The sequence below is a fragment of the Heterocephalus glaber genome, unplaced genomic scaffold, assembly GCF_053883595.1.
Source record: "Heterocephalus glaber isolate CG9 unplaced genomic scaffold, H.glaber_assembly_v1.0 deba00000122, whole genome shotgun sequence".
Classification (NCBI taxonomy): domain Eukaryota; kingdom Metazoa; phylum Chordata; class Mammalia; order Rodentia; family Bathyergidae; genus Heterocephalus; species Heterocephalus glaber.
The window spans coordinates 31275926-31302932 of record NW_028258138.1 but is presented as its reverse complement, the minus strand read 5'-3'; the positions used below and the strand labels follow the sequence as shown (position 1 = coordinate 31302932).

Genomic DNA, 27007 nt, shown 5'->3' with positions numbered 1-27007 from the left:
GTTATTTATTCTCCACTCCACACTGCATCTTAGCCTTGTTTGCATGTTTTCCATTAAATAGACACACTGTTTCTACCCTGGGCATGATTTAACATGCTAATCATCTTATTGATTATTTCCTACTTGGCAGTGCACTTTTCCCCTTAACATAAGCTTTCAGATTTTCCAGCAAGCAAAAAAATTTCTTTCCCTTGTAATTCTCTGTCCATAGAATCAGTATTTTTAAAGGTAATCAAAATATCCAGCATATGTGATAGATAAAAGTTCACTTTTCCCAAGTCAGAATCCTCATATTCTGGTCTCTTCAGTTCCTTTCAAAGTGGGCCTTCTTTTTGCACATCACCTCTTCTCAAATACGTACCTGTAGTCATGCCCGTCAGTTTTAATCCAGTCATTGGAGTCACGGGAGCAGTTATCTCATCCCAACAGACTCCCAGTTTGGTGTTTCTCTAAGTAGCAGAATTTGGCAGCTTTTAAAAACACTTTTCTTTTTGGAAAATGTGTCTGTATTTACAGAAAAGGTCATCTTCTTAACCCCTTGCCTAACTATGTGCAAATCTTTTTTTTTATGTTATGCCTACATTTTATATGCAAAATGTATTAAACTGAGAATGTTTTCCAAGACATCAGAATATATTTCCATTATGTATACATGTCTGATGAAAATATAATGAGAAAAGATTTCCACCAGCCACAATAAAGAAATAGGTTACATTAATTTGTAGTCACTTCTTGGCATAAATCTTGTGTGTGGAAAGGTTTAGTTTAACATTTATCTTTGTTTTACTGGTCCTTATTCTAGGAAAGCTGGCTATATGTTTTCTGAACTTAAGATAATATACACAGAATCATGAAATTATATGATCTAATAAGAAATTAAAATAGAAATTTATGAAAATGCAAATGTAGAAATATATAATAGTTACAGTTAGCGAGAGTGTACTAATGTACTTCAGTTTTATGTTTGATTTTCTCAATTTCCTTGGAATACTAAGAAAATAAGAGTGATGTATGTTTAATTCCTTAAAAAGTCTTTTTAAAAAATTGCAGTTGAATCAGAAATCAGCTACGACCTATAATAATTTTTAACAATGCTTTTAGCTAGCTAGGCAGTGAAAAAGAATTCCACTTTAGAAAGATGCTCATGAATGTAATGGCTTTTGATATGTAAACGTGTCTACTAATTCTTCCTTTTTTTTTTTTTTTTTTTATAACATTCTAGTAACTTACCAGAGAGGAGGCGAAGCTGTGAGCAGTGGAGGGAGGTAATTATCTTGCTCGTTTTGTAGCTCCTAAGGGGAATTCCAAACATTTCTTCTTGTCTTCCTCAGTGATACCACTTTCGCTGCTTAAAAGGTTTAACTTAGAGGTGAAATTTGTTCAGTGCTTTAGAAAGACTATTCAGCTGTTCTGTAGAATGAAGCTATTTACACACAAATGCACTTGATAGAAGCCGTTGCATCTTGACCAACGACCAGAAGAGGGCGCACTTTAACCAAGAAAAACTGACTTGCTGATTTAGCAGATGATTAAAAGGAGTTAAAGTGATTAAACTGCGGCATTTAGGAAAATTAAGAAATATAGCTGGTTAACAGATATTATCAAAGAAAAAGTGTTCATTTGAAAACATGCTGAACACAGCAGTTGCTCCTAAGTTCTAGGTTATGTTTGTTTATTCCTGTTACGAATTCTGCGTGGTTGACATCTCCATTTGTAGGGAAATATTTTGAACTAGAAGAAATCTAGGTAGCTTGTTAACAAAGAGCTTTCCCCCCCTCTAATTAAAAGTATCCTCATCCTTATATTTATGATTTTTTGTTAATTATTATTCAGTGAACTTTAATATATTCACAGAGAAATCACAGATTGATGTGACAGGAGGCTTTAAAGAGGCTGAAAAGGAGGTATAAATTACATGAAGCACAATCCAGGATTTTCCACAATTGGGTGACTTTTTTCTAAGACCAGTAGCATCAAGGTGTAAAAAAAATGTTCCAAACAAAACCATTTCATATTTCAAATTCAAGAAAGTTATTGAGTGTCCTTCTTTGTAGGTAATATGGTTAGCTACTGGGCACAAAAGTATGAGTAAGATATTCCTGGGTCCAAGTAATATATAATCTGGTAAGAAAAATACTATACTTAATATGTAACAAAGAGGATTTTTTTTTTTTTTACAAAGAAGAATCCTGAACACCTTTAGCCAATGCTGTGCAAATGTGGCTGTAAGCATAAATCTTTTCCTTTCTGGCTACTGCTAACTTCATGTTTTTAAACCCATAAAAAAAAAGCCTGCCACTGAAAGACTCCAAAGCTATGCAGGTCTTCACAAGGAATAAATCCACTTGATTTAGAAATTAAACCTGCACATGGTTTCACATCCAGGGGAATTCCATGTAAGTCACAGCCCAGACATTCACAAAAGAGCCTCTGGCATAAAAATGTTTTCTCAAGGGTAAATCTGGAATGCTTGATTGTTTAACCACTATTTTATGTGTGTTATTCATAACTTCAGACTTCAGTTTTCTTGGCACTGGCCTCCTGCATGGGCGTGTACACACACACACATACACACACACACACACACACACACAGATGTAAACCCAGTTCCTTCTTTAAAGAATTTTCCACCATGCAAGGCCATCACCACAGGAGAAACCATGGCAGAAGTGCATCTATAGCAAATCTCAGGTTCTGCAGCCAGAATAAAAACGTGCAAAGTTCCTGAACTATTTGGAAAGCTCACTAACAATGAAGACATAGTCTTTTCAAGTTTTTTTTAAAGAAAGAAATCATGAGAGTGAAACTTGATTTCTTTCAGTTACTAAATAGAAATGATCACTTACTCAAATGAAATCACAGAAGATACTGGAATGCTACAGAAGTAAGAGTTAAATAAAATTTTTACTCAGTGCTCGAGGTGATAGCTACATACACAATTTTCATTATATTTATTCATTGAAATAATAAACACTTACTATGTGGCAGGTGCTGTTTTAGCACCTTGGAATGTATAAGTGACCCCAATACATACAAATTCCTGCCTGTGTGGACCTTACATATAGTGAGAGAATTGGAAGATGAATAATAAACATTGTTGGAATCAGTTATATAGATATCAGCTGTTTATAAGTAGTATGGATAAAGTCAATCAGGTTAAGAAAGACAAGAGTGCATTAGGAAGAGGTGCACTCCTAGGCATGTATGAATGTGTGAGGGTGTGTGTGCGTGCATGCGTGTGTGTGTGTGTGTGTTATGATCAGTGGGCTAAGAGGAGTATTAATAGTGAACCAATCACTTGCCTAACTTCTCTCTGCCACCCTCAAGCCCTGGTTTCCTTCATGTCTCTTGAGCTCTCTTGAGTCCTTTCTGGACCTGCCAACCTCTTTTGGTTAATGCCTCCTATCCCACAACCTTCTGGTCATCCTTTGTAACCTTCTGCACCCACCCCTGCATTTTCTGATCCTTCCTCTTCCTCCCGTGACTATCATTAGTATTGTTTCATTTCGAGCACTTATTCTCCCGTGCCTAGTCCACAGCAGAAGCTCCTGGCTGTCCCCAGCTTCTAGCTTCATCAGCACTACTTCCTGCAAATTCTCTGCCTTAATGAGCCAGAATGAACTCCTGAAATGCATATCCTATGAAGTGCATATCCTTCTAAAATGAAACTCCCATTTTCAGTAGGAACCATGATATTTAAGACATCAAGTCCAAACTTAACATAGCATGTGAAGCCCTCAGAGTGTAAGGCTTTGCAGGTCCACTTGCTGCCTCTGCGTGCCATACCCCATGCTCTCTTGTGCCAGCACACCTGCCATATGCCAGCACTGCATTACCTATGTGTCTTCTCCATATTGCACATCGCTTATTACCATAGCCCAAGAACGTCTTCCCACTCACTACCCCTGTCAGTTTATTGAATCTCACCTACTATGCCCTCTTTGAGATCTGTACTGTAAACTATCACAATCAAGAGCCTGATGTGCAGTAATGCACTTAATCTATGTTTATATCAAGGGTCACCCAAATTGTTCTCATGGACCAAATCCAGCCTCCCATCTATTTTTATAAATAAAGTTTTATGAGAATACAGACAAGCTCATTTAATCTTTCACTACTGTTCAGCTACAGTAGCAGTGTTGAGTAATTACAACAGAAAACATGTGGACCCCAAATCCTTCAAGGGTTACTGTCTGGTCTTTTCCAGAAAACCTTTGCCAATCCTTGGTGTTTATGATTCCCTCTGACAATAGAATGTGAGATCTTGTACTACAGAGGGCATATAATTTTTATCAATAAATGAATTTTTGTAATGTAATAAGTATAATTTATTGAATGACATCAATAAATTCAATAATTATATGAGTTACTGCCCATTGAAAGATGTCATTAATACAGAGGAATGAATAAGTTATTGAAGAAAGGAATATCAAAAGACCTGAGTTCAGTCCTTGAAGACTTTAAAGAAATTGTTTTGGGCTGGATTTTTTTTCTAATAAGGAAAAGAGTTATCTAGAACTTTTATCTAGTTCTCCAAATTGCAGACTTAGTTATTCCCAGACAAGAAAGAATAGCAATTGTGGTAAATGAAGAAACCTCTTCCCAACTTGAAAAAGCATGGAACATGTGAGGTAGTCAAGGAGAGGATTAGAGAAATATTAAGTAGCTTCTTATTAATGTTTTTTCCTTCCCTCAATTTCTAGTCATCCCTTCCAAAAAACCTACGTAAAATCCAAACAACAATGCTAGGAAAAATGAGAGAAAACCTAAGAGAGGGAATGGGAAATTCAGATTAATCTGGTAGAGGATTCCAATAGGACATGGCTTGTTGGAGGGAGATGAAAGAGCGAGGGAGCCTAGACCTTGGTTCTCCCGAAAATATTGGCAGCTTTCTGTCCTATCCTGGGCTTTAAAACGAAAGTCTGTCAGTGAGAGAAGGATACACCTGCACATGACAGCCCTTACTGTCATGCCCCTGTCACCATTTTTTCCCAACTCTTGGACCCTGTAGTATTTTATTTTGTGGTTTAGCAGTTTTTTCAGAGGTTTTCTTGGAGTGGCTGAATAGAATATCTGAAATAACAGAAGGGAAAGAATTGAAAGTAATCAATGCATAATTATTAAAAAACATTAAACATACAGTCCACACATATATGCTGTTAATAGATGATAATATGATATAATGATATTTTATCATTTTCTTTTAAATTTTGAGACAGGGTCTCTCTAAGTTGCCCAGGTGGGGGTCAAACTTGCCATGTTCCTGCCTCAGCCTTGCAGAGTGCTGGGGTTACAGTTATGTGCCACCATGCCCAGCTGATATAGTGGTATTCTACACACGTGTTAACCACTGTAACCACTATGTTTTGCTTCTATTTCACATTGTATTGTTGGACAGTTAAAATGCCTGAGACCCATTAGGTAAGTTTGAATGTATAAAGGTAGTTTAAATAGATCCTAACACCCTTAACAGAGTAGCTACTTAAGACCTCGCCTTCCTGAAAGACCTCAGAAATACACACATGACCTTTTAAGACTCATTGTGGGATAGTAAACGTGGCTCACCTTCTCACTTAACTAATTAGCATTCCAAACTCAACTTTAACTGAGAATTAGCATGCTAAACTTTTAATCCTACTTCCTTACTGAAAATCACTCATCTATATGAAAAGTTCTCCAAGCTTATGAGAATCTGAAAGCATATGCTGTAAAAGTGCTTTTGGAGGGAATCATAGTAGCATAAAAATATTGTCTGTTCCCTTTGAAACATGTAAGTCAGACTGGAAAATTTCCACTTGACCCATACTTCCAACATAGTATAACACCTCTATGGTGTCAAGTTCAGGGGTTCTTGTTTTAATAACTCCAACAGTGATAACATTTCTATTTTAAGTTCAAGAGAGAATAAAATAGGAATGCTAAAGATCACTCAGTGCAGCATTCCCATAACTAACATCTATTTTAAAGACTCCAATTATCAGTGCTACAGCTTGCATTTCAATGTTTAACATTTCTACAGTTCAGCAACATTGTTCTGCAAAGCATGTTTTTATCAGCACATTTAATACTATCATCAGTTGGCTCAGTTTTAACAGCTTTATCCTGAATTTCAGGACTTTGGGCATTTTCTCCACCCTCCCTTTTCTTAAGAGTGTTTGAGAGCTTCAGAAGTTTCCACAGGCCCCAACATGGTGCTTCTAGCATCTGGGCCCACAGTGTGGGCTCTTAGGCTGCTGCTCCTGTTAGAATCCCAGCTCTGCCACTTACTCATTTTATACAACTGTGCACAGATCTCTGGGTATCCTGGGCTCCTCATCTGTAAAATTTGTAGAGTAACAATCCCAATCTGTAAAACTGATGATTAAATGAGTTGATGCATGTAAAGAACTCAGAACAATGCCTTATACATTGTAAACAAAGGACAAATATTTATTTTAACCTTATAAATACATATACATATATGGATATAGAAATATAAAGTATAAATCCATATTCTTTACTTGAATTGAACTATTCCTCAGATAACTAGCCTTTGCCTAATAAGTTTCCTCAGTTGATCACCTATGTAGGAGCCGGAGAGGGAAACAGCAGGTTCTTGGTTCCCAGGTAAATGGGAAGCATGGTTATTGCACTTTAACAAAGGAAAGGAAAACCCGGAAGAAAATTTCTGTGTCATCTGTAGCGCCAGTCTGTTTATTGTGGCTGGGACAGCGCATCATACATCATCACTTCTTTCCTTGAATTATCACATGGCGTCAGTGTTAGAAAAGGACATGAAGAATGCCGTTCTTGGACTCCAGACTGAGTCCCTGGCGCTGGTGGTCCAGGGCTCCCATTAATAACTTCTGATCCACTTTGCCTCCCCAATGCACAGTGAAAAAGGATTAACATCTGTTGTGCCAGAAAAAATGAGCACTAATATTTCTTTTAGTTGACGTCTTTGTTTTACCAGATTTCATTCAGTAGCTTTCCTTTGTTTATGTAGGGACTTAGGACATTTTATATTGTCACCATCAGAAAATGTTGACAAGCTCACAGAAGCGTGCACTAAAACACTGAAGCGGCTCTATGCAGTCTCATAGCACCCCAAACTCAGTGTTTCTGAAGCATGATTTTTGAAGAAAAATATGTAAATGTCCCTAGTATGAAGGTTTCATTATCTCAGTAAATGAGCGCTCTGTTTTTTGAGTTGCCAGAAGAGTTGCAGTTAGTGGGTTAAAAATGTAAAAATGCTAATGGCTTTAACTAGAGGATTTCTTACACTACTAAAAGAATCAAAAATAAATGTACTCAAATTTTCAGGGTCCATGTTTGAGTTTTAATCACTATGACTAATGGCAGAGTTGAACATCACAAACAGTAAAACATGTTAAGTCTGAAGCATAACTCGACCAGATTACAGATTTATGGCTGGGTGCACTGTGTACCCCAGAATGTTGTGTTCCAGTTGTCTGTGTATAAATAAAAGGAATAGTATTCAGCATCATTCACCAAATTATTGTGAGAGTAGTGAAGTGTTTGTCGGAATTACGAATAGGAAATATTGTTTTCTATTCATGTCGTATTTGCTTTCTGTACTTTTCCCCTTTAGGCCAGGACTTCTCAACATTAGTGAGCCTGCTGCACAGCCCTGGCTGGCAGATACGTGGCCCAATACTGGCAACAATCACAACGACTGCTCCATCAACTGCTGCACGGCAGGCAATGGGAACAGCGACAGCAACCTGACAACTTACAGTCGCCCAGGTTAGGGACACAAAGAAAGCTGGGTCTGTAGTAACCTTTACAGGAAAATAGCCAGGAGGAGCTGAGTCTCCTTTCCCTCCATCGGTATGGGAAAGGAAACATCTATCAGCATTTTCCTGAAATGTGAAATATCCTGTAACACATTTGCCTGATTCAAGTATTTTCTTTATCCCTAAAAATCCATATTTTATCTTCCAGCAAGAAAATTTTCTCAGAGAGTAAATACAAAATACAAATTCTAGGATAACAAATAAGGAAAAGTAAAATCACATAAAAGTGTTTGTTTTTATAATATTTGTGTAATATAATTTTAATTATTTTTAATTATAGTATTTAATTATTTTCATGATACAGTTCAAAAGATCAATAAGTCCATAGTTAGAACAAGTGAAATTCTTTCATAGCAATAATAACAACAACAACAGTAGTACAATAGTAATAAAAATTTAGGGCCAGGGATTTAGCTCAGTTGTGCCATGCCTGCCTCACAAGCACAAGGTCCTGAGTTCGATCCTCATGCCCCCAAAAAAGTAATAAAAATTTTAAATAGCTAAAATTTTAAATCAGATATGATATAAAAGCAAACTCTGAAGACATAAGAAACACATACATTTTTCTAGATGTGTATGGGTATATTATCTATTGTGTATTTTGGTTGAGAAATATGGATAAATAAATTACCAAATTTTCATGCAAAAACTGTGACACTAAAACAAACAGACATGAAGTTTGCAAGATTCAAAAGAAGAAATTGGCAAGCAGCTTTGCACAAAAGGGTCCCAATAATCATGATATAGGAAACATTAAAATATGTAATTGCGAAGAATCAAAGTGAATGACTAGGAAAATAAAGTAGCAGTGGGATGATGGAAAAGGGAGAGATAAGATGATATGTAAGTAGAGATGGTATAAAGTATAAAAAATAAATCATACAGCAATCTGTATGTCTCCTTTTAAGGCAATGCTGAGTGTCCATTCACAGAATGTGGATGTGACAATCTACAGGGCCAACCTGTGCCATCCAGAGTCCATGTTCTAGTTCTCTAAACAGATGCCCGTGTAATGGTGGATAAAAGACTGTACTAAGTCCTACAGGAGAGAAGAAATAGTGGTAGCCACTTAAATTAATGTGTAGAGCTGTGTAGTCTAATGTGGTAGACACTAGTCACAGATGGCTATTTAAATTCAAGTTAATTAAATAGAATACAGTTTAAAATTCAGTCGTTTATTCACAGTGGTCACATTTCAAGTCCACATGTGACCAGTGGCTCAGGAATTGGTCAGTGTAGGATAAAGACTTAATGGATAGCACTCACACAGAAATGAGAATATTGCCTTTATAATAGTTCCTAACCACAGTTAAACAAAACTTTACTAGAAATTAGAAATGAGAATTAGTGAAGACCAGATAAATCAAGTATCTCTGCACCCTGACCATGAATAGTTGAAACGCAAATTAGTTTATTTCTGAAGGATAAAGAACTTGCAAAGTTTTCTTAATATTGTATTCATGTTTACATCTTTACTAGCAAGCATATTAACTTATCATTTTTAACATATGCAGTTTAAAAACAGTTCTCAAGGATACGTGTTCAAAATAGGACTTTAGTTTTTCCTGCTGTTTGAATACTTTCAACTTCAGGCCTTAAATGACTCATGTATATTAGTTATTTACCTCCTAAAGATTTCAGTAAAGGGAAAGTTAGAGTGGAAATGTGATATTATGCATACTAGCTACTATTTTTGACTTTATTTGATGCAGTGACCCTGGTGGCCATGATTCATTTTGTCATAATTACTGTCATTTTATTCTTCTTGGGATGTCATTATGAAACCATGAAAAAAAGAATATGTAGCAGCTTACCCTACAGTGGTTATAGTATATAACCAAGATATAGAGTAATAAAATTCTCCTGAGCACCGCTAGTTATCAACTTACCTTTGTTCCTGTTATCTTTTGACCAGAAGTACTTAATAAAATATTAGGCTCTCAGATACTTTGATCTGCAGATAGTTTCCCCCTGCTTTTTCTGCATGTTGAACTTATGTTCCTTATTCTGTTGCCTCAACAGCTACTAGTTTTAAATGCCTCGGTAACCAAAGGCTAAAAAATTTTAAGTTGACACATAAAAATTCACATATATTATTTTAGTGGAATTCCCACTATTCAGGCTTTTTGAGGAAGTTTATTTTAAATTAAATAAATTATTTACCACATAGCACCAGCAGAAATTCACAGTCATTTAGTCTCTACACAAATTTTGTGAATCCTCCTATTCCTTCAAATTTTGTTTTCTTTAGAAAGCCCATTGACTATTTGGCCCTTTCCACTGATCTTACTTAAGCTCATTTGTATATTACACACCAATTTACTGTGACTCACAAAGCTTCTTAGAAAGAAATTTAAAAGGAATAACCATGCAGAATGACTTTTTCCTTTTCCTCTCCGTTGCACATAGCTGATTGTATAGCAAATTATAACAACCAACTGGATAACAAACAAACAAATCTGATGCTCCCTGAGTCAACTGTTTATGGTGATGTGGACCTTAGTAACAAAATCAATGAGATGAAAACCTTCAATAGCCCAAATCTGAAGGACGGGCGTTTTGTCAATCCATCAGGGCAGCCCACTCCTTACGCCACTACCCAGCTCATCCAGGCAAACCTCAGCAACAACATGAACAACGGCAGTGGGGACTCCAGCGAGAAGCACTGGAAACCACCAGGCCCGCAGAAACAGGAAGTGGCGCCCATTCAGTACAACATCATGGAGCAGAACAAACTGAACAAAGGTGAAGAGCTTTGCGTTGATTCCAGTTCTTTCCTGTGTGGATGTTCTTAATCCTTCAGGGTAGATATGGAGCCCTGTCTGTGACTAGGAAGGAAAAGCTTTCCTTTTGTAACTGAGAATTCCTTATTTCTTTGGTTTCAAAATTTAAAATGTCAAAGAGTTAATTAGCACAACAATAACCTTGGAAAATTGATTTTATAATAATATATAAGTATTTTCAAATGGTTTGGAGATTAATTTAAATTTAATAGTAGGTGAAGGATTGCTTAGGACATACAATCTTTTATTCATGAGGCAGATGTGCAACCAGCACAATACCTCACATTTTCAATAAATAGACTATCCCATTCTTTCCACTTGAGGATGGAAGATAATTGCTTTACATGGTCATATAAACGAATGGCATTTTTATATCAAACTGAAGAAAAATAATTAAACTAAACTTGAACTTGAGAGGTGATTCAACTTGTTGTATTTCTCCTACCTCATGTGATTACTAAGACTGCTTGCTACAATGTGTAATTTTAGAACCTAAATTTCTTTGGTTGACCTGATTGATAGAACCTAAAATAAATTGAGTTTTGTATTAACTTGAAGTAACAGCATAGTATTGTATGGCCTGAGGGGAATGTCCCCGTATTGTAATATGTGTGGGTTAGAAGAGATAGGTATTGGATTTCTTTGTAGTTCTTCAGGCTACTGTTTTAATAACATGATTTGCAAAGTTAGACCTATAGGAAAAACAGGTTTGCTCTAATTTGAATAGATGGAGCAATGTTGTGGAAATATCAAAATGAAGACTGCATTTTATCTTGGTTAATTAGAGACATAGATTTATTTTCTTCAGGCTTGAGTTGAGAGCATTTTCTTCAGAAATAAAACTTATACCTGGAAATTACTAAAAGATCATTTAAACATTTCATTGGATTAAATCTACAGTATATTTTTAAATTTGACAATAAAGTCACACAGCCTTTTCTCCAGTTTAAGAAAGCACACGTTTGGTACAGTAATTTAATAAATATTTATTAAGATTCCTGCATAAGTTCGATCCCCCGTACCAAAAAAAAAAAAAAGCCGGGGATTTAGCTCAGTGGTTTCGCCGCCTGATGCAAGGACCCAAGTTCGATCCGATCCTCGGTACCAAAGATTCCTGCATAAGTTCATAACAAAGATAGACAAAGATAAAGGAGCCTGTTTCTGAGATTGTGGAGTTTACTGTAGGGATTTAAGCTATTATCACACTATGTCTCCATAGTGCATGGCTTTGTCCTGGACCTTGGAAAGCTCTGACAGTTCTCTCTACAAATATTTCAGAAGTCTGATTTACTGTTCATGCCACTTGTGAGCAGACTTGGTATGTCAGAGCATAATAAAGACCCCAGAAAGCAGCTACATTGACAGATTGTTTCTGACTGCATTCCAGTGGAAAGCTTAGCATCTGAGTTTTCCCTTTTGCCTAAACAAGCAAAAGCATTTCTGAAATAAATTCATGTATTCTATTTTCTTATCAGGGACACATTTTTATTAGCTATAATCTTGCTGGCAGGTGTTTTTATTTTATTGTAATTTTTATTTTATTTTTATTTTTTTAATTTTTATTGTAATTTATGCTTTTTATTTTATTTTTATTTTATTTTATTGTAATTTTTATTTTATTGTAATTTATGCTTTATGATTTTCAGACTTGATATTTCCATATCTTACTTTTAAAAAATTATTATATACTGTATATGGTAACAGGGGATTGAACCCAGGACCTTGTGCATGCTAAGAATGCACTCTACCATGGTGCTGCTCACCCAGTCCCTATTACTTAACCTAAATCCAAACTCTTTTATATCCTGACAAGTGAATATAAATATAAAAGAGATAAGCATGAAAATAAATGAACCAGTCAGTTTTTTCAGTTAGAAATATAAACAAAACAGAGATGTGAAATAACGCACAAACAGAAAAATAAATGTTTAATTTTTTTTCATCTGAAATGTCTAGATTATCGAACAAATGACACAATTCCTCCGACGATCCCATACAACCAGTCATATGACCAGAATACAGGAGGATCCTACAACAGTTCAGATCGGGGCAGCAGTACATCTGGTAAGTAAGAGGAACCAAAGAAAATATACATCTCTTTTTTAAAAGATGGTACATCCCCACAATTATGAATTGCTTGCTAATGGGCTGATATATTTAGATGACACATACAATTGCTTTGTAATACTTGAATTTGACCTGGATTTTGTCCCTGCAGTTTAAGGAATTATCCATTCGGCAAACCATTTTACATTCAATTTGGTCAAATACTAAGCATTTTTCCCCTTGTTAGTGAGCTACTGTAAAATCAGAAATATGAACTAAACTTTAAAGACAATTAAAACTTCCTTTTCTCCCTTAGCCAAAATAAAAATGTTGCTCATGAAACTAATCTGCTAAATACGGTACCACTTGAAACCAAACTATAAAAGCACATATCATCTGAGTTCACTTAAGCAGAATAAAAGCTGGAGAGACAATAACCTGAGGTCTAGGTACAATAGGAACCTGTCTAAGTTTATAATCTCTCTGTCATCCCTCAGTTCTTGATTAGAAACCTCGTAAGCAACCTCACAGCCTCAATTAGTCCATTGCTCAGAAGCCACATTAAGGCCCTTCCCTTCATGCTGTTGCAGCTGTTTGCCAGCTGTTGTCCTGATAGACCCTGCAGATGGGAAGTTGCTGGTACTTCAGTCCTGCTTTTCTAATTAAAGGGGTTTGGTTCACTGTTAGAACTAACATGTGGCAAGTCACACCACAATGAGAGCAAAGTGATTGATCTTGAGTCAAGCATGTTTCTCCAGGAGAGGGTAGAAATGGCACCTCCCAGCAACTGTATTAAAGTTGTTGCTAGGATTTTTTAGCCAAGTTTTTTTACCCTTCTTCTGTAATATCACACTTGCATTTTACTCTCTTCATTTCCTAGCCACTGTTGGAACGGTTTCTAAAAGGAGCTCAAAAATGACCTTTGCCTTTTTACATTTTCTCTGGTTTTATACTATGCTCTATTTTTTTAACAATTAAAATATAATCAAATGACCTTTTTCTTTTCAAATTAATAAACTCTTAGTGAAAAGTATCTACTTTGGGGAAGACCATATAAAATATTTAATGGTTTGGATATCTTATGGCATTTTATCTTTGAATTCTTAATCACTTATAATAGAGATATCATATCTTAATGAAAGAAAGCCATGATCCTAGCTTATTAATTTTCAAGTGACCTTCTCCATCCCTCAGCCTGATACTTGGATCCTGGTGTTGTGCTGTTTTGTCTTTGGCTATTGTGTGGATATTTGGTAAAATATTGTCAACATGTGAAATCTTGTGATCGGTAGAGATGGGAACAAATCAAGGAAATAGGTGCAGGAGAGGTTTGTGACCGGTCTCTCCAGGCTGATGGGTTTGCTACAGCAAACATGTATCAGGAAGTCAAGAGAAAGACCTAGGGCAGTGTCAGCTCTGCAACACATGCATTGTAATCCCAACACAGGACAACTCAGCTGTGGAAGAGAAAAATAGAGACACATGAGCTTTGGATGACTGTCAGTTTATTCATAACGGCCTCTTCAGCCCACACTGACATTTGAATGAAAATTCCCAAGTGGCTTCATAAAAAAAAAAAGAATCATTGAATAAACAAAGACGTGTTTCATCCACCACGTGACTTATTGCTATTTCAGATAAGTTTTTAAAAAAGTAAACCAAGATAATTCACCGATACTATGGAATCATGTGAGAAAAGAATTATAAACTCATCATTTATATTATACATGTGAATCTAAAATATATCATACTAAGGAGGAAGTGTTTTATCCCAAATATCTTTTGATCCAGAGAATTTTTAATGACTATGTATAGAGCTAACGATATTTTTAAAATATGCCAAATCTAAAATCAGAACATAATAGCACTTGAATAACTGAGTTATTTCCAACTACCAAGAATATTCAACAACATCATTTTGCTAAAAGCTATACTTTTATAGTAACAGTAGCTGACAACACTTTGGTTCCTTTTTTAAAAACATTTTTTCTCCTTCTTTGTCATTAGTTATATTCGTTCTTCCAGCAATTATTTTCTTCTAGACTTGCCTTTCTGAAGAAAACTAGTACTTTCATTGTGCCTAAAACATTTCAATGGACAAGTACAAATTATATAAATTCAGTGATTTAATGCAACAGTGAAACTCTAATAGATCGTATCTGTATCATATTGTATTTTGGTTTCAGCAATTAAATAATAGAAAAGCACTCCAGAAAATATGTCTACAGCTCATTTGTTTTAGATGATAATCCATAATGCAATTAATTGCTGCAGGAAGATCACTAATAATGATATGACTTATTAAATTCATTTATGGTTTTATTGCTTTTTTGCTATGTATTTTGCAGTTAAGCTTGGCAATACTTTGCTTCCTTCACATCGTATTTAAACTTAATGAGGAAAACTGTATATGGTTCCATATACATATATGAATTATAAGATCATATTTGCAGCAAATAATTAACTCATGGATAATGGAAAAATTTTAAAGGCCAGAAATAAAAGGCTTGTGTTTTATTCTTTCCCCCTAGGTAGTCAAGGGCACAAGAAAGGTGCAAGAACACCCAAGGTACCGAAACAAGGAGGAATGAACTGGGCAGACCTGCTTCCTCCTCCCCCAGTACATCCTCCTCCACATAGCAACAGCGAGGAGTACAGCCTTTCTGTAGATGAAAGGTAAGGACACATGCAGATGCAAGTGGTACAATACGAACACTGCTGAAATGCATAAAAGTAACCGCCAAACCGGAAACTGACTGTTAAGCTCCACAGTTGTCTCTAAATGAAACAGTGATGATTAGTATGACTCAACAACTCTTCTCAAGGCTGCCCAAGAAAGCCTTTAGAGTCTTCTGTACAACTGAAGATTTGTACTCACATAAACACACATGACAATCCTGCATCTATAATCATACCCTGAAGCTTGTGTATACATAATCATGTATATGATTGTGGGATTTTCAAATGCAATCAGATATTTATACAGTTGTTTCCAGGAGTGTTGGACCATAAAATTATAATACACCTGAAATTCCTTTTTACTGTTCTTTTCTGTACCTTTTCCATATTTATATATGTCTAGATACACCTATACTTACTACTGAGTTACAGTTACCTTCAGTATTACATACAGTAAAAATGCTGTACAGGTTTGTAACCTAGGAATGATAGAGTATCATTCAGCCTAGTGTGTAGTGAACTATATATACCATCTAGAGTCGTATTAGTAAACTCTGTGATGTTCACACAATCAGGAAATCACCTAATAATATGTTATCTCAGAACATACCCTGTCTTTAAGTGATACATGACTGTTAGAACTTCTTGAGCACACTGTTAAATTTTCACAAAATAATTGTGTGGATTTGAACTTCAACCATGGTATCTTGCAAACTATTTCTGGTAGATATTATTACATTAGAAAGAAAATGTTTGTAGTAATTAAAACTATCCTCAATTTTCTTCTCAAGTAAAAAATGATCCACATGACAAAAATTGGAAAGTTAGTGTCCTTCTGTACTCCATAATCTGTATAATTCTAATCTCTATTAGTGCATAACAAAATAATTGCTTCACTACTAGGGTCAAAGAAGGAGAACACACTTGATATAAGGAATTAACAACAAAAAAAGAAAAAGAAAGTCTGAAAATCCACTCTTTTCAGTGACTGCTATAAAAATGGAGCTTTGTTCTTCCACTCCACAAAAAACCCCAGTGTTTTATAATTCCAACTATGCTCAGAAACAGTCTGTTTTATTCCCCAATCATTTAAATAAAATTTATTAAGTACAATTCTCATAGAAAAATATTTACAGGCAATTCTCCCTATCCACAACATTTATGCTTTGTAAAGTTCATGTGAACGCTTCTCCTGTTGTACTAGGGGAAATATGGGTATTAGGGGCTCCTTTGAGCTTCAGGTCACGGGATTTGTGTCAGTACATCACCTTGTTGGATGTGTGTTGTGTTTAAAGACACCTTATTTAACATGAGTTTTTCACCAACGTGAAACTCGGAGCCAACAGCATTATGTCATTTCTGAAAAAATGCATCTGTTTGAGATGTGTCTTCTCTGAAAGGCATCACATAACTTCTTATGCTTTGAGTGCTGTTTTAAACAGGGAAGCCACCAATATAAAGAAAAAATTTGAAAATATGCCATTAAATAAACCCTGTTAAAATGACACTTGTGTATAGGCTGCGAGCTGATGTAAGGAAGTAGAACGGCATCTCTTTTGGCTCACCCGAGAACACGCGTGTCAGGTGGCTCAATTGTTGACCTCTTTGTGTATCTGTTGGAAGAACTGTGAAAGTGTTATGGGTATTAATTTTGAAGTTGAGAATAAATTTTACTGAAGTCAGTGAATTTGAAAATATGGTATCTCCAAGTAATGAAGATCTGCTTGGCTGAATTTTTAAAGTTTATGTTCCAGTTTATTTTAATATAATGCTTATTAATGTCTTATTTCACAAAAAAGAATAAAAATGAAATAGTGCATATAGGTTAAAAGCTATAAGAGATGTAACTGTGACCAAAGCAAAAGACTGATTTTAACTGGGAAGAGTGAACCTGATTTGCTGGTAATTGTTGTTGACGTTGACAAATGAGACATTTCTCAATTAAGAGAAGGCGCTTTATGGACACTGGGACCACACAGAGCTGTACCCTCCAGGAGAAGTAACGAGAAACACATGGTAGGGAGTGAGGAAGCTGGGAAGCAAATGTAAGCCAGACTATGCAGACATTTGAATGCCGAGCCTTGGCATTTGTATTTTATTCTCTTAGCGAACAGACAGGCACTTATTAGTTTGGAGCAAATGAATGACCTGAGAGTGATATGCGTTACAGTAAAGTAATTTTAGAAAAATAGGAGGATGATGAAGGAAGGAGTGGCAAAGAGGCCAATTGAGAGGTTATTGCATTATCACATGTAACAAATAAAAATAAAGGAGTAGATTTGGACAGTTTTTAATAGAATAGAGATGAATTTGGGCACAGTTTGATGGAAAAGAGACAAATAATTTTCTGTAAGATGTTTGTAATCTAAATGAGTGAATGGCTATGCTACTGATAAGAAAACAGGAAAGAGTGACAAAGTGGAAATAGGATGAGGGAAGTAAAAGAAGATCCAAAGTAACCATATTATTTGAGCATCAACTTTCCTAAATTAAGGTAAATAAAGAAGGTGGTAGAAAATGAGTAAGAGACAGGGGTAAGGACAACATAATTTATATAGAGAGGTACATCACTACCATTCTAATCAATAAACATTTACCCAAGTGTAAAAGAAAAGAGAAAAACATGAACATTTCTTAGATTTATCTTGATTCCCCCACAGCTCTAGCAGAGGAGTAAAGGGCATTTTATTGTTTAAGGGCATTGTATTTCTCACTCACCATTGCAAATACAAACCTACTAGTTCATTTTGTGCTCAAATGAAGAAATAGTGATCTACTTCCATTTCAGGGGAAAAGTGGGTTATATTGGACTAGATAAGTCAGTGTCCAATATCATCTTCCTTTGAAAGGATTTAGAGAATAATTTTTCTCAGTGCATAGAGTATAGCACCTTATATTCAGACGATCTGGATACCATCTTTGCATCTTCTTCCAGTGAATATTGAATTGGAAAGACAAAATCTACCAAGTACATTTAAGATGTGCTAAATTAAACCATATTAAGTGGTTTATTTTTCCTTTTTGGTATGGGGGATCGAACTCAGGACCTTGTGCTTCTGTGGCAGGCACAGTACCACTAAGCTAAATCCCTGGCTTAAGTGGTTTATTTATTCCACAACTTCTTTATTCCATGACTTCTCAGCTTCTCTAATGTGATAAGTTGTAATTTCTTAGAGAAAAATAGTGAACGTAGTAATTCACAGACCTTTATGACAGTGAACTTTTAAAAAACAATATCTCCTTAATAGGAGCCCGAAACTTCAAACTTTAAAAACAATTGAAATTTGATATTCCAGTTATTATAAATCCAAATCATTTATTGAATAACCAGAAGTAATTCTAGATGTTCTTAAAATTCATTTTAGCTATGACCAAGAAATGCCATGTCCAGTACCACCAGCAAGGATGTATTTGCAACAGGATGAATTAGAAGAGGAGGAGGACGAAAGAGGCCCCACACCCCCCGTGCGGGGGGCTGCCTCTTCTCCAGCCGCCGTGTCCTACAGCCATCAGTCCACTGCCACTCTGACTCCCTCTCCGCAGGAGGAGCTCCAGCCCATGTTGCAGGACTGCCCAGAGGAGACTGGTCATATGCAGCATCAACCAGACAGGAGGTATGTGGCCATTAGACACCTTTACTTAGAAGTCAAATAATTTCCCCTCTTTGGTGGCATTTATTGGATGCTATGGAGTAGTTTTCAAATCACAGGAGTATTTTCTTAGAGCAGCATCCCACAGTAATCTCAGATAATGAATGTATCAAGTAGAATTGTTGACTATCACAGTAGATTAATGGATCTCAGTGATAATAATGTGCATTAACACTCACCCGCTTAGATAGTTACATGTGTAAAAACATGGTTTGCTAATCCCATACCATGTTGGTGGAGGAGTTTTTGTACTCTAGTTTTCCTTTTGCATGGGCAAGTTCCTTCTTGGGTCTACAGAAAAATAGATTTTCTCACTTTTTAAAATTAAATTCACATTATGATTTCTCATAGCTGTCATATCATAGAAGAGTGAGTTTGGCATGTTCATTTTATGTTGACCTCAGGTACCATTATTTTGGTTTAGATATTAGGTTGGAATCCTTTCATCAAGATTACTAACCAGTGTGTGTGTGTGTACACAGAGGTTTTTTAATTTCTAGAAGTTCTTTTATTTTATTATTACATGTTTGCAGTATGAAGTTTACATTTATCTTATGGAGAAGGTGCCTGCACTTAAAATATTTTGATTCTTTTTATACCTCTTCCAGTCCCCTCCTACTTCCCTCTCTCTGTCTCTAGATCTCTTTTCCCCATCTTCCTTATTACTTTTATTTTTTTTAGTTCATGTTTGCCACATATAATGATTACATTCACTGTATTTGATACTTGTACATGATACATCTTAAACCTTTTTTAATCTGTATATCAAGCATCACCAACTAATACATTTTTTGTTATATACAATGATTTCACTTGTCACTTAAACCACATAAAACCTATTACTGTATCATGTTAGCTCTCCTCTCATTGTTGATGACTTTGTTTGGACTATTTTATTGTCCTTGACACCTTATATTGTATATCTATTGCTTTTCATATTCCCAATATAATTTGAAACTGAGTGTATTATTTGCCTCGAAGATTTTCATTCAGTGTTCTTGAATGAATAACAAATTCTGGTTTAGTTGCTTGAATTTTACTCTGTTTATTAAAACAGAATTTGCAATTTTACTATTCATTCTGTCATTAAGAAGTTATTACCAAATTCAAATTATGTACTCTCCAAAACAGGGAGTTGTTAAACCTTCTTGTGTGTGACAAGGGGGAAGTTGTATTGCCATCTATTTAAATTCAATAGTGTTAACTCTTGGAATTCATGAAGCTTGAGAGCAAACAAAGCATCTCTTTTCCCTGTTGAGTTGACAGACCATCGTTGATAATTCTCATGAGAGGCAGATGAGAGAGCAATAGAGACTATTACACTCTGAAATACTTCAGTGTTCTTTTTTGTTCTCTAAAAGTAGCTATTTTTTCACCACTCCCCTCTGTGCTGCCAGTGACACCAGATATCTTCAGCCTAGCAAGTATTCTTTTGTCGTCTTTGTACCCTCCTTTTCACTTTGTCTTGTAAACAAAAGTCAATTTAGCTTTATCTATCTGGAGATTACAACCTTATCCTCTTTGTTCAGCCCTTCCTTCTCTTCATTCTGCGACTTTTACACTTCCCATTTCCCAGTCTTCTCTTCTGGTTACTGGTCTTTTCCTGCATAGAGCTTTTAACTGTTTCCACCTTGGTAATTTCCATTCACATATCTGCTCCCTGCCTTTTGACTTCTATCAGTTTTGCTTTAGCCAGTTGGCTGAAAGAGGCCTCCTAAAGGAGAAATCGAAAAGCTTTTCAATCTGTAGCATATTTAAGCTTTCTGCAGTACTGGCAATTTTATAAAGTGTTATGGGAAGCAAATGAAATAATGCATGTTAAATATCTGAAGTAGGGTAAGTATTCAACAAATAACATTTCACTTCTGTATTTATCCTGATGATTCAACTGTTATGTGTATTCTGACAACTGTCAAATTTGTTTATCCAACCCAGACTGTTTTCCTGAGTGTTACAATGATATTTTCACTTGGACATCTCCACATGTCCAAATCCAAATTCATCATTTTTTTCAGTGAACTTTTCAAACTTGCTCCTTGTGCTACTTTAACGGCTATTTCATCTAGAAGTATCAACCATTATTTGGCCAATATGTTACACATGAAATAACCAAGGGGATAAGCAAAAATCATTAAAAGTCTTCATCATTTTTCAGCCACCTAATTCTCCTACTGCTTTATTTCTTCAGTTGTCGTTACACCATTTCATAGATTAAGTCATTTATCACATACTTTTAATACTAACTCCAAAATGGCTCTTGATTTCTTGCCTTTGTTTCTATTTCTGTAGCGAGTATATTGTTGAAATGACCTCCATTTTCCTTCTCTCTGTTCTGTGTCCACTCTCACTTTTTCTTTGCATACAGAAATCTGCATATATTTCCCTCACTGGGGTAAGTCTTACTGTTTACCCAATATTCAGAGCCTTTTGCTATCCTTTCTCCCTTTTACTTACCATTTCCTTTCCTTTCCTTACTTTCTCTTTTCCCTAAGTCACCAACAGCCTGGTCTTGTACATACTGTTTTTCATTGCCTAGCAAGAATTTCTTGTTTTTCCAAGTCCTGCTCAAACACCCCTCCCTCTGTCCAGCTTTCTACTGGTTGCTGGACAAAAATCACTTGACCTTCCTTTCATTCTTCATTAGGCTCTTCACACCTCTGTTAACTTGCTAACAAGTTTTCATGTTGCATTTCCCATTTCTATCTCTGTCTCTTCATTTAAATTTAAAGCTCTTTGAGGACAGAACTCATATTTGACCCATTTCTTTGGGTTCCCCGGAGATTTATTCAGTATTTGATCACTGGAGGTAATGTCTCCTAGATCTTGATATTGTAATTTTAAAAATGTATAATTGATATTGTGTAATAAGAAGTAAAGGTCTAAAGGAGCAGGGGAAGTGGGAGAAGTAGGGGAAAGGAAAGAAAGGAAAAGAAAAAATATGAGAAAAGAAAAAAAATGGAAACAAAGTCTTTGCAAATAGGGAAGAGTGGAGGGGGTGAAGGGAGGGCAGGAGAAGGGGAAAAAAATAAGAACCAAGATACTCATGTAATGGTACAAGATCCCAATGATGTACTTAGCTGTATTTTATACCTAAAATGTACCAATAAACTTAATGGGGAAAAATAAATAAATAAAATAAATAAGTATTTGATCACTGGAATCTGGTACTACAGTAACATTTGGATATCACCTTTTTCCACTGTTTTAAGTGATGGACAGTGGTATAAACTTGAAATGGAAGTATATAATTGAAAAATTTGTTAAGTACCTGCACTTACAATTTGCTATATATAGCCTATTAAAGTTTTCTTTTTAGTCCATAAATGTATCATTAATTTTGTTTTCATGATTATTCCTTCAAATAACAGTAATAAACTAATAAAAAGTTGACAGAAGCTTATTAAAAATTGAAGAAATTCTTAGTGCTTTTTAATGATGAATGTATATTTTATATGTACTATTTGGTACATATATAGATATTTGAAAATACTGGGGAAGAAAATGAAAATACCAGTGTCAGAAACAGTCAGTTAATTGCCAGGCAGAGGTCCTTTCAGTCTTTCCTCTCTACGTCTTCTCACATTGCTTTGTACTTGTGGTATGATACAAGCTACTCTTTTTCCTAAACAGTGCCTTTTTCTATGTTGATACCTTTAAATATAGAACCTTATGTTAAATCTATACATCATTTCCTTAACACATTCCCTAACATTGGCACTTAAATGCTTCTATCTTTTTTGATCCTAGATGTAATGTTGACTTCTCATGTGTAGTTCTTTTTTTGTTTCTGTTCATAATTTTTATTTTTATTGGTGCACGTTTGCAGTACATAATGATCACATTCATCACGGGGAGTTGGTAGATGTACATCTCAATTATTTTTATGTCCCCTTCCCCCTTCCCTACTTTCCAACCCAAGCCTCTTTTCAATCCCTTTACCTATTCAAATGGCTACCCCATCAATAGATGACTTCTCTTTCTTATCATCCTGCCACTTCCCTGATGATGTACTCACTAGAGATACATAGCTATTTCTCTGCAGACCTCATTCTAGAGCTTCAGGCTCATATATCCAAGTACTTATTCCTGCAGATTTTTACTGCTTAAGTATCGCTGTGAGTGATACACATATCTCCAGCCACAAATGCACTCTCCTTGTTCCGACAGCCATTTTCTCTTGCCTGCATTATAGTAATGTTCTGCTAAGTGGCCTTGTTGTCTTTAGCCTTTCCCCTTCTTCAATCTAAGGCCTTGCTACAGATTGTGTAGAGGCATTTTCCTAAAATGCAATGCTGATCAAGTCTCTCCACTGCTTAAAAAAATCTCTTAGTGGCTTTATGTCCCTTAAAATAAAGGCAAGATTCCTTAATGTAGCAATCAAGACTCTTTGTGCTGTGCCTTCCTCCTGCCCCACTCCCGTGCCCCCATCACTGCCTGTATTTTCTTCACTCTAAGTTTTTTCAGTTTCTGGAGTGAGCACAATTCTTGCTCGCCTCCATAGCTTTCCACATTTGCCCCATCTTCCTGGGACAATATTATCCTCTCTTTTGTGCCTTACACCTACATGTCCTTCAGATCAAGATTAAATGGCAGACCCTCTTTCCCCACTGTCCTCTTTCACAACTATGGGCTAGGTGCACAACCTATACAGCCTCTGTCATGGTGACTACTTGATACTACTCACTGCCTTATCACTGGATCTGTAATTAATTGCTTGCCTCCTCCACTGGACTACAAGTCCCTTCAGACTAGAGTCCTATCCCTTTTATCAAACTAAATTCCTAATACAGGGCCTGAGTTCCTGTTTTCATTGCTGTCTAGCAAACTGTTTTCAAACTTGGTAGCCTAAAAGAAACAACCATTTTATTTTATTCATAATCCCACAAATTACAGATTCTGAAAAAATTCAGTGGGGCAATTCGTTTCTGATCCACATGGCTATAGTAGGTTATTGAAGGTGGAAGATCTCTTCCTAGTTAGTTTCTTCACTCACATGTGTGATATCTTGTGGCCCTTGGCTTCTCTGTCTCTACAGAGTCTAACGCTCCATATATATCCTCCAAACATAACCCGGGCTGGGCTTCTCAGACCATAAGGTCCCAGAGAGTGGCACTTCTCATATGACAGCTGGCTTCCAGGAAGGCAGGAAGAGGCAGTTGTCAGACAAATTCAGTATGTTATTGAGAACCAAGGCGTGGCTTTTCTTCTTCTACATTCTTTTGGTCAGAACAGTCATAAGATCCATCAGGATTCAAGAGTGCATTTCCTGTCTTCATGAGGGTGTGACAAAGTGGCAAGCTCTCATTTCAGAATATCATTTGGGATGGGAGATAGTGTTAGAGACATTTTGTAAATTGTAGTCATTCATGCCCATATATGTAGTTTATGTACATTCAGTGTGTATGCCTTAATATTGAATTTTTATGTATCTTAAAAGTGTAAAACATTTTCTAAGCTCTTATTACTTGTTACCTCTTTGGTGTCAGAACTAGCAGAATGTTTACCACAGCAGGTACTCAGTAAATGTTTAAAGAAAACATTACTCTTATGCTTTTGGATTAAGAATATATAAATACTATCATATTAGTAAAAATTACTGAAATAAAACATATGACATCAGAATGTTAATTAGATAAGCTTTAAAAACTTGGATTATTATGAATATTGCAATTGTATGAATATTATGAATATTGCCATTCTAATGAACTTTAGGTACTCCATTTTTGTCTAAACATAGGCAAAGTTACTGACTATCCTGATGGGAAGCTTTCTTCTCTTTTTTTTTCATACAATAACAATGAAAATGAATTAATTAAATGTATTCACATGTACTGGTTTTTAAAAGTGTCTGGAACTGTTGCATTTAATATTAGTAAAAATATCTTGAATAGTAAAAAATAATGTTTATGTATGAAATAGGAATTTGGTTTTTTAATATAGACAAGTTAAATATGATATTGTTGGGAGGAAAAGAAAGTAACAAGGCAAAGGGAAATTACATCTCTTGTCTTTTCACAAACTGGATAATAGTTAACTACACAAAGAATTGAAGCTACATTGGTATTAGAAAAAAATCTCAAAGGTATGCATTTCCCCCTTTTGTCTTTTGCCTGGTAAGTGGTACTGTGTATGGTGAACTGTATACACACCTGCTTTCATAAATTAATGGGATCACTTCCTTTTTCGCTTGAACATGTTTATGAGGGCATCATTTTTGCAGGAGCCTAGAGTGTTAGGAGTCACAGTCCTATACTGTATATTATTTCAGAAGATGATGAAACCCTTGGGGGGAGGAATCTAGAGAGCTGAGGTTCATTTGTGACAAGTCCCACTTGAATGCAGTAACTTGAAAATAGCTTTTCTGTTTTCAAATGAAACATATTACCCATTTCAAGCTGTACATGTTTATCACACATTCCCTGGGATGGCCTTATTTACAGATGGTTTGCGTAAATTTTTCTGTCTTCATTATTTGCATGGGGTGGTAGTAGTTAAAAGCCAGCCATTGTTTGACATAAGGATATTTTTGCTCTACAGAATCTGAATTATCTGAACATAACAATGCTGGCATCCTTTTATAGCAAAGTTGGCCATTCTGATTCTCTTTATTGATGGTCAAAATAGTTTCTTTTGTGCTGTAAAGTTTTATATGTCTTGACAAAGAGAAGTTTTGTGGTATTGTGGATATGCATGGTGACAAAGACTATAAATTAACTTTTAAGCATGGTATTTTGTTGCATTCCAAATTATACAATGGTTTTCCTCCTGTGTGTATAGCACTCCACATTGAAACAATTATCCATTTTAATCTCTTAAATAACTTCAGCTTTGGCTCATTTTTCATATTTCTTCTAGTGCCACACACAGACACATTTAAAACCACCCAAAAGGCTGGGGATTTAGCTCAGTGGCACTGTGCCTGCCTAGCAAACACAAGGTCCGAGTTTGATTCCCGGTACCCCCCAAAAAAATATTACCACCCAGAAATAGAAAATAATGCATTAAAGAATTCTGTAAGTATGTAAGTATATACATATATCTACAAAAACTTGTACTTATACATAATATATGTATATATATATAACATATAAACTGTACATACACACATATATATCCTATATATATATCCTATATATATATATATGCTTCAGTGTAATGTGCAATGTTTAATTTTTTGGCTTTTTGAATGCACATACTTGTGAAACATCTCTTATGCACTATATATACAGTGTGTGTGTGTGTGTGTGTGTGTGTGTGTGTGTGTGTGTGACAATAACATTCATAGAAAGGTCATGATCTTGGATGTGAAATTCGGGTTTAAATTCTGAATTTGATACATGACAATTTCAAGAAGTTTCGCATGATCTTTAATTCTGAATTTCACCATTCCCATTGTAAAATAATAATATAAAAAGTAACTCAGAAGGATTTGAAAATTGAGTGAACATTGTAAAATATGTTTAGCTAGTGCTTAATAACTGAATTAACTGTAGTGTTTCCATAATCATTTATTTTTCAAGTTTTCAGTTGCACTAATTAAATGAGTTTATGAAGTATCCATTCATTTTGATAAAATGCAGAAAATATTTTTCTTTGAAGAACTGCTATGTTGATTTTTTTCCTCTCTATAGTAGATAGCTTCACCAGATCCTGCATGGTTTACACCTTAGTTAGATTTTGACCAGAACAGGTACTTTTTTTGCTTGCTTTTAATTTCCCGCCCAGTTTGGTGGCCTTAAAACTTAAACATGCATTCCTAGACACCCTTTGTAGAATGCTCCCCTGTAGCTATAATGGCATTAAAGAAGGGTACATGTTTTGCTTTTAGCTCCTTTTACTTCCTGCCTCTTTTAGGGAGTACAAAAGGGAAGAGGGATTTTTTTTTTTAAAAGGAAAACTAGATGAAGAGCCTCTCTTCTCTTTGATTATGAGAATTATTCTAGCTTGTCTTACTCTATGAGTATCTCAAAGGTAGTGGGGAAGGGTATTAACATGTTGCTTCACTAATGAAGGGCTCCTTCCCGGGGAGCATCTCTAGATGTTTATGGTTCTT

General features: G+C 35.6%; 1 protein-coding gene across 8 annotated transcripts in view; it reads left to right on the top strand.

The window, feature by feature from the left end:
• The window catches only part of Robo1 (roundabout guidance receptor 1), a 1092891-nt gene that overhangs the window by 1043542 nt on the left and 22342 nt on the right, over positions 1-27007 (top strand). For 6 of the 8 annotated variants that reach the window (XM_004870578.3, XM_087213881.1, XM_087213874.1 and 3 more), the window contains 6 exons: positions 1223-1265; positions 7592-7746; positions 10206-10541; positions 12536-12643; positions 15157-15301; positions 18670-18918. In XM_004870578.3, the coding sequence (XP_004870635.1) occupies positions 1223-1265; positions 7592-7746; positions 10206-10541; positions 12536-12643; positions 15157-15301; positions 18670-18918 (1036 nt within the window). The remainder of the gene's footprint in view (positions 1-1222; positions 1266-7591; positions 7747-10205; positions 10542-12535; positions 12644-15156; positions 15302-18669; positions 18919-27007) is intronic. The other 2 variants (XM_087213903.1, XM_087213895.1) reach the window with 1 other exon arrangement.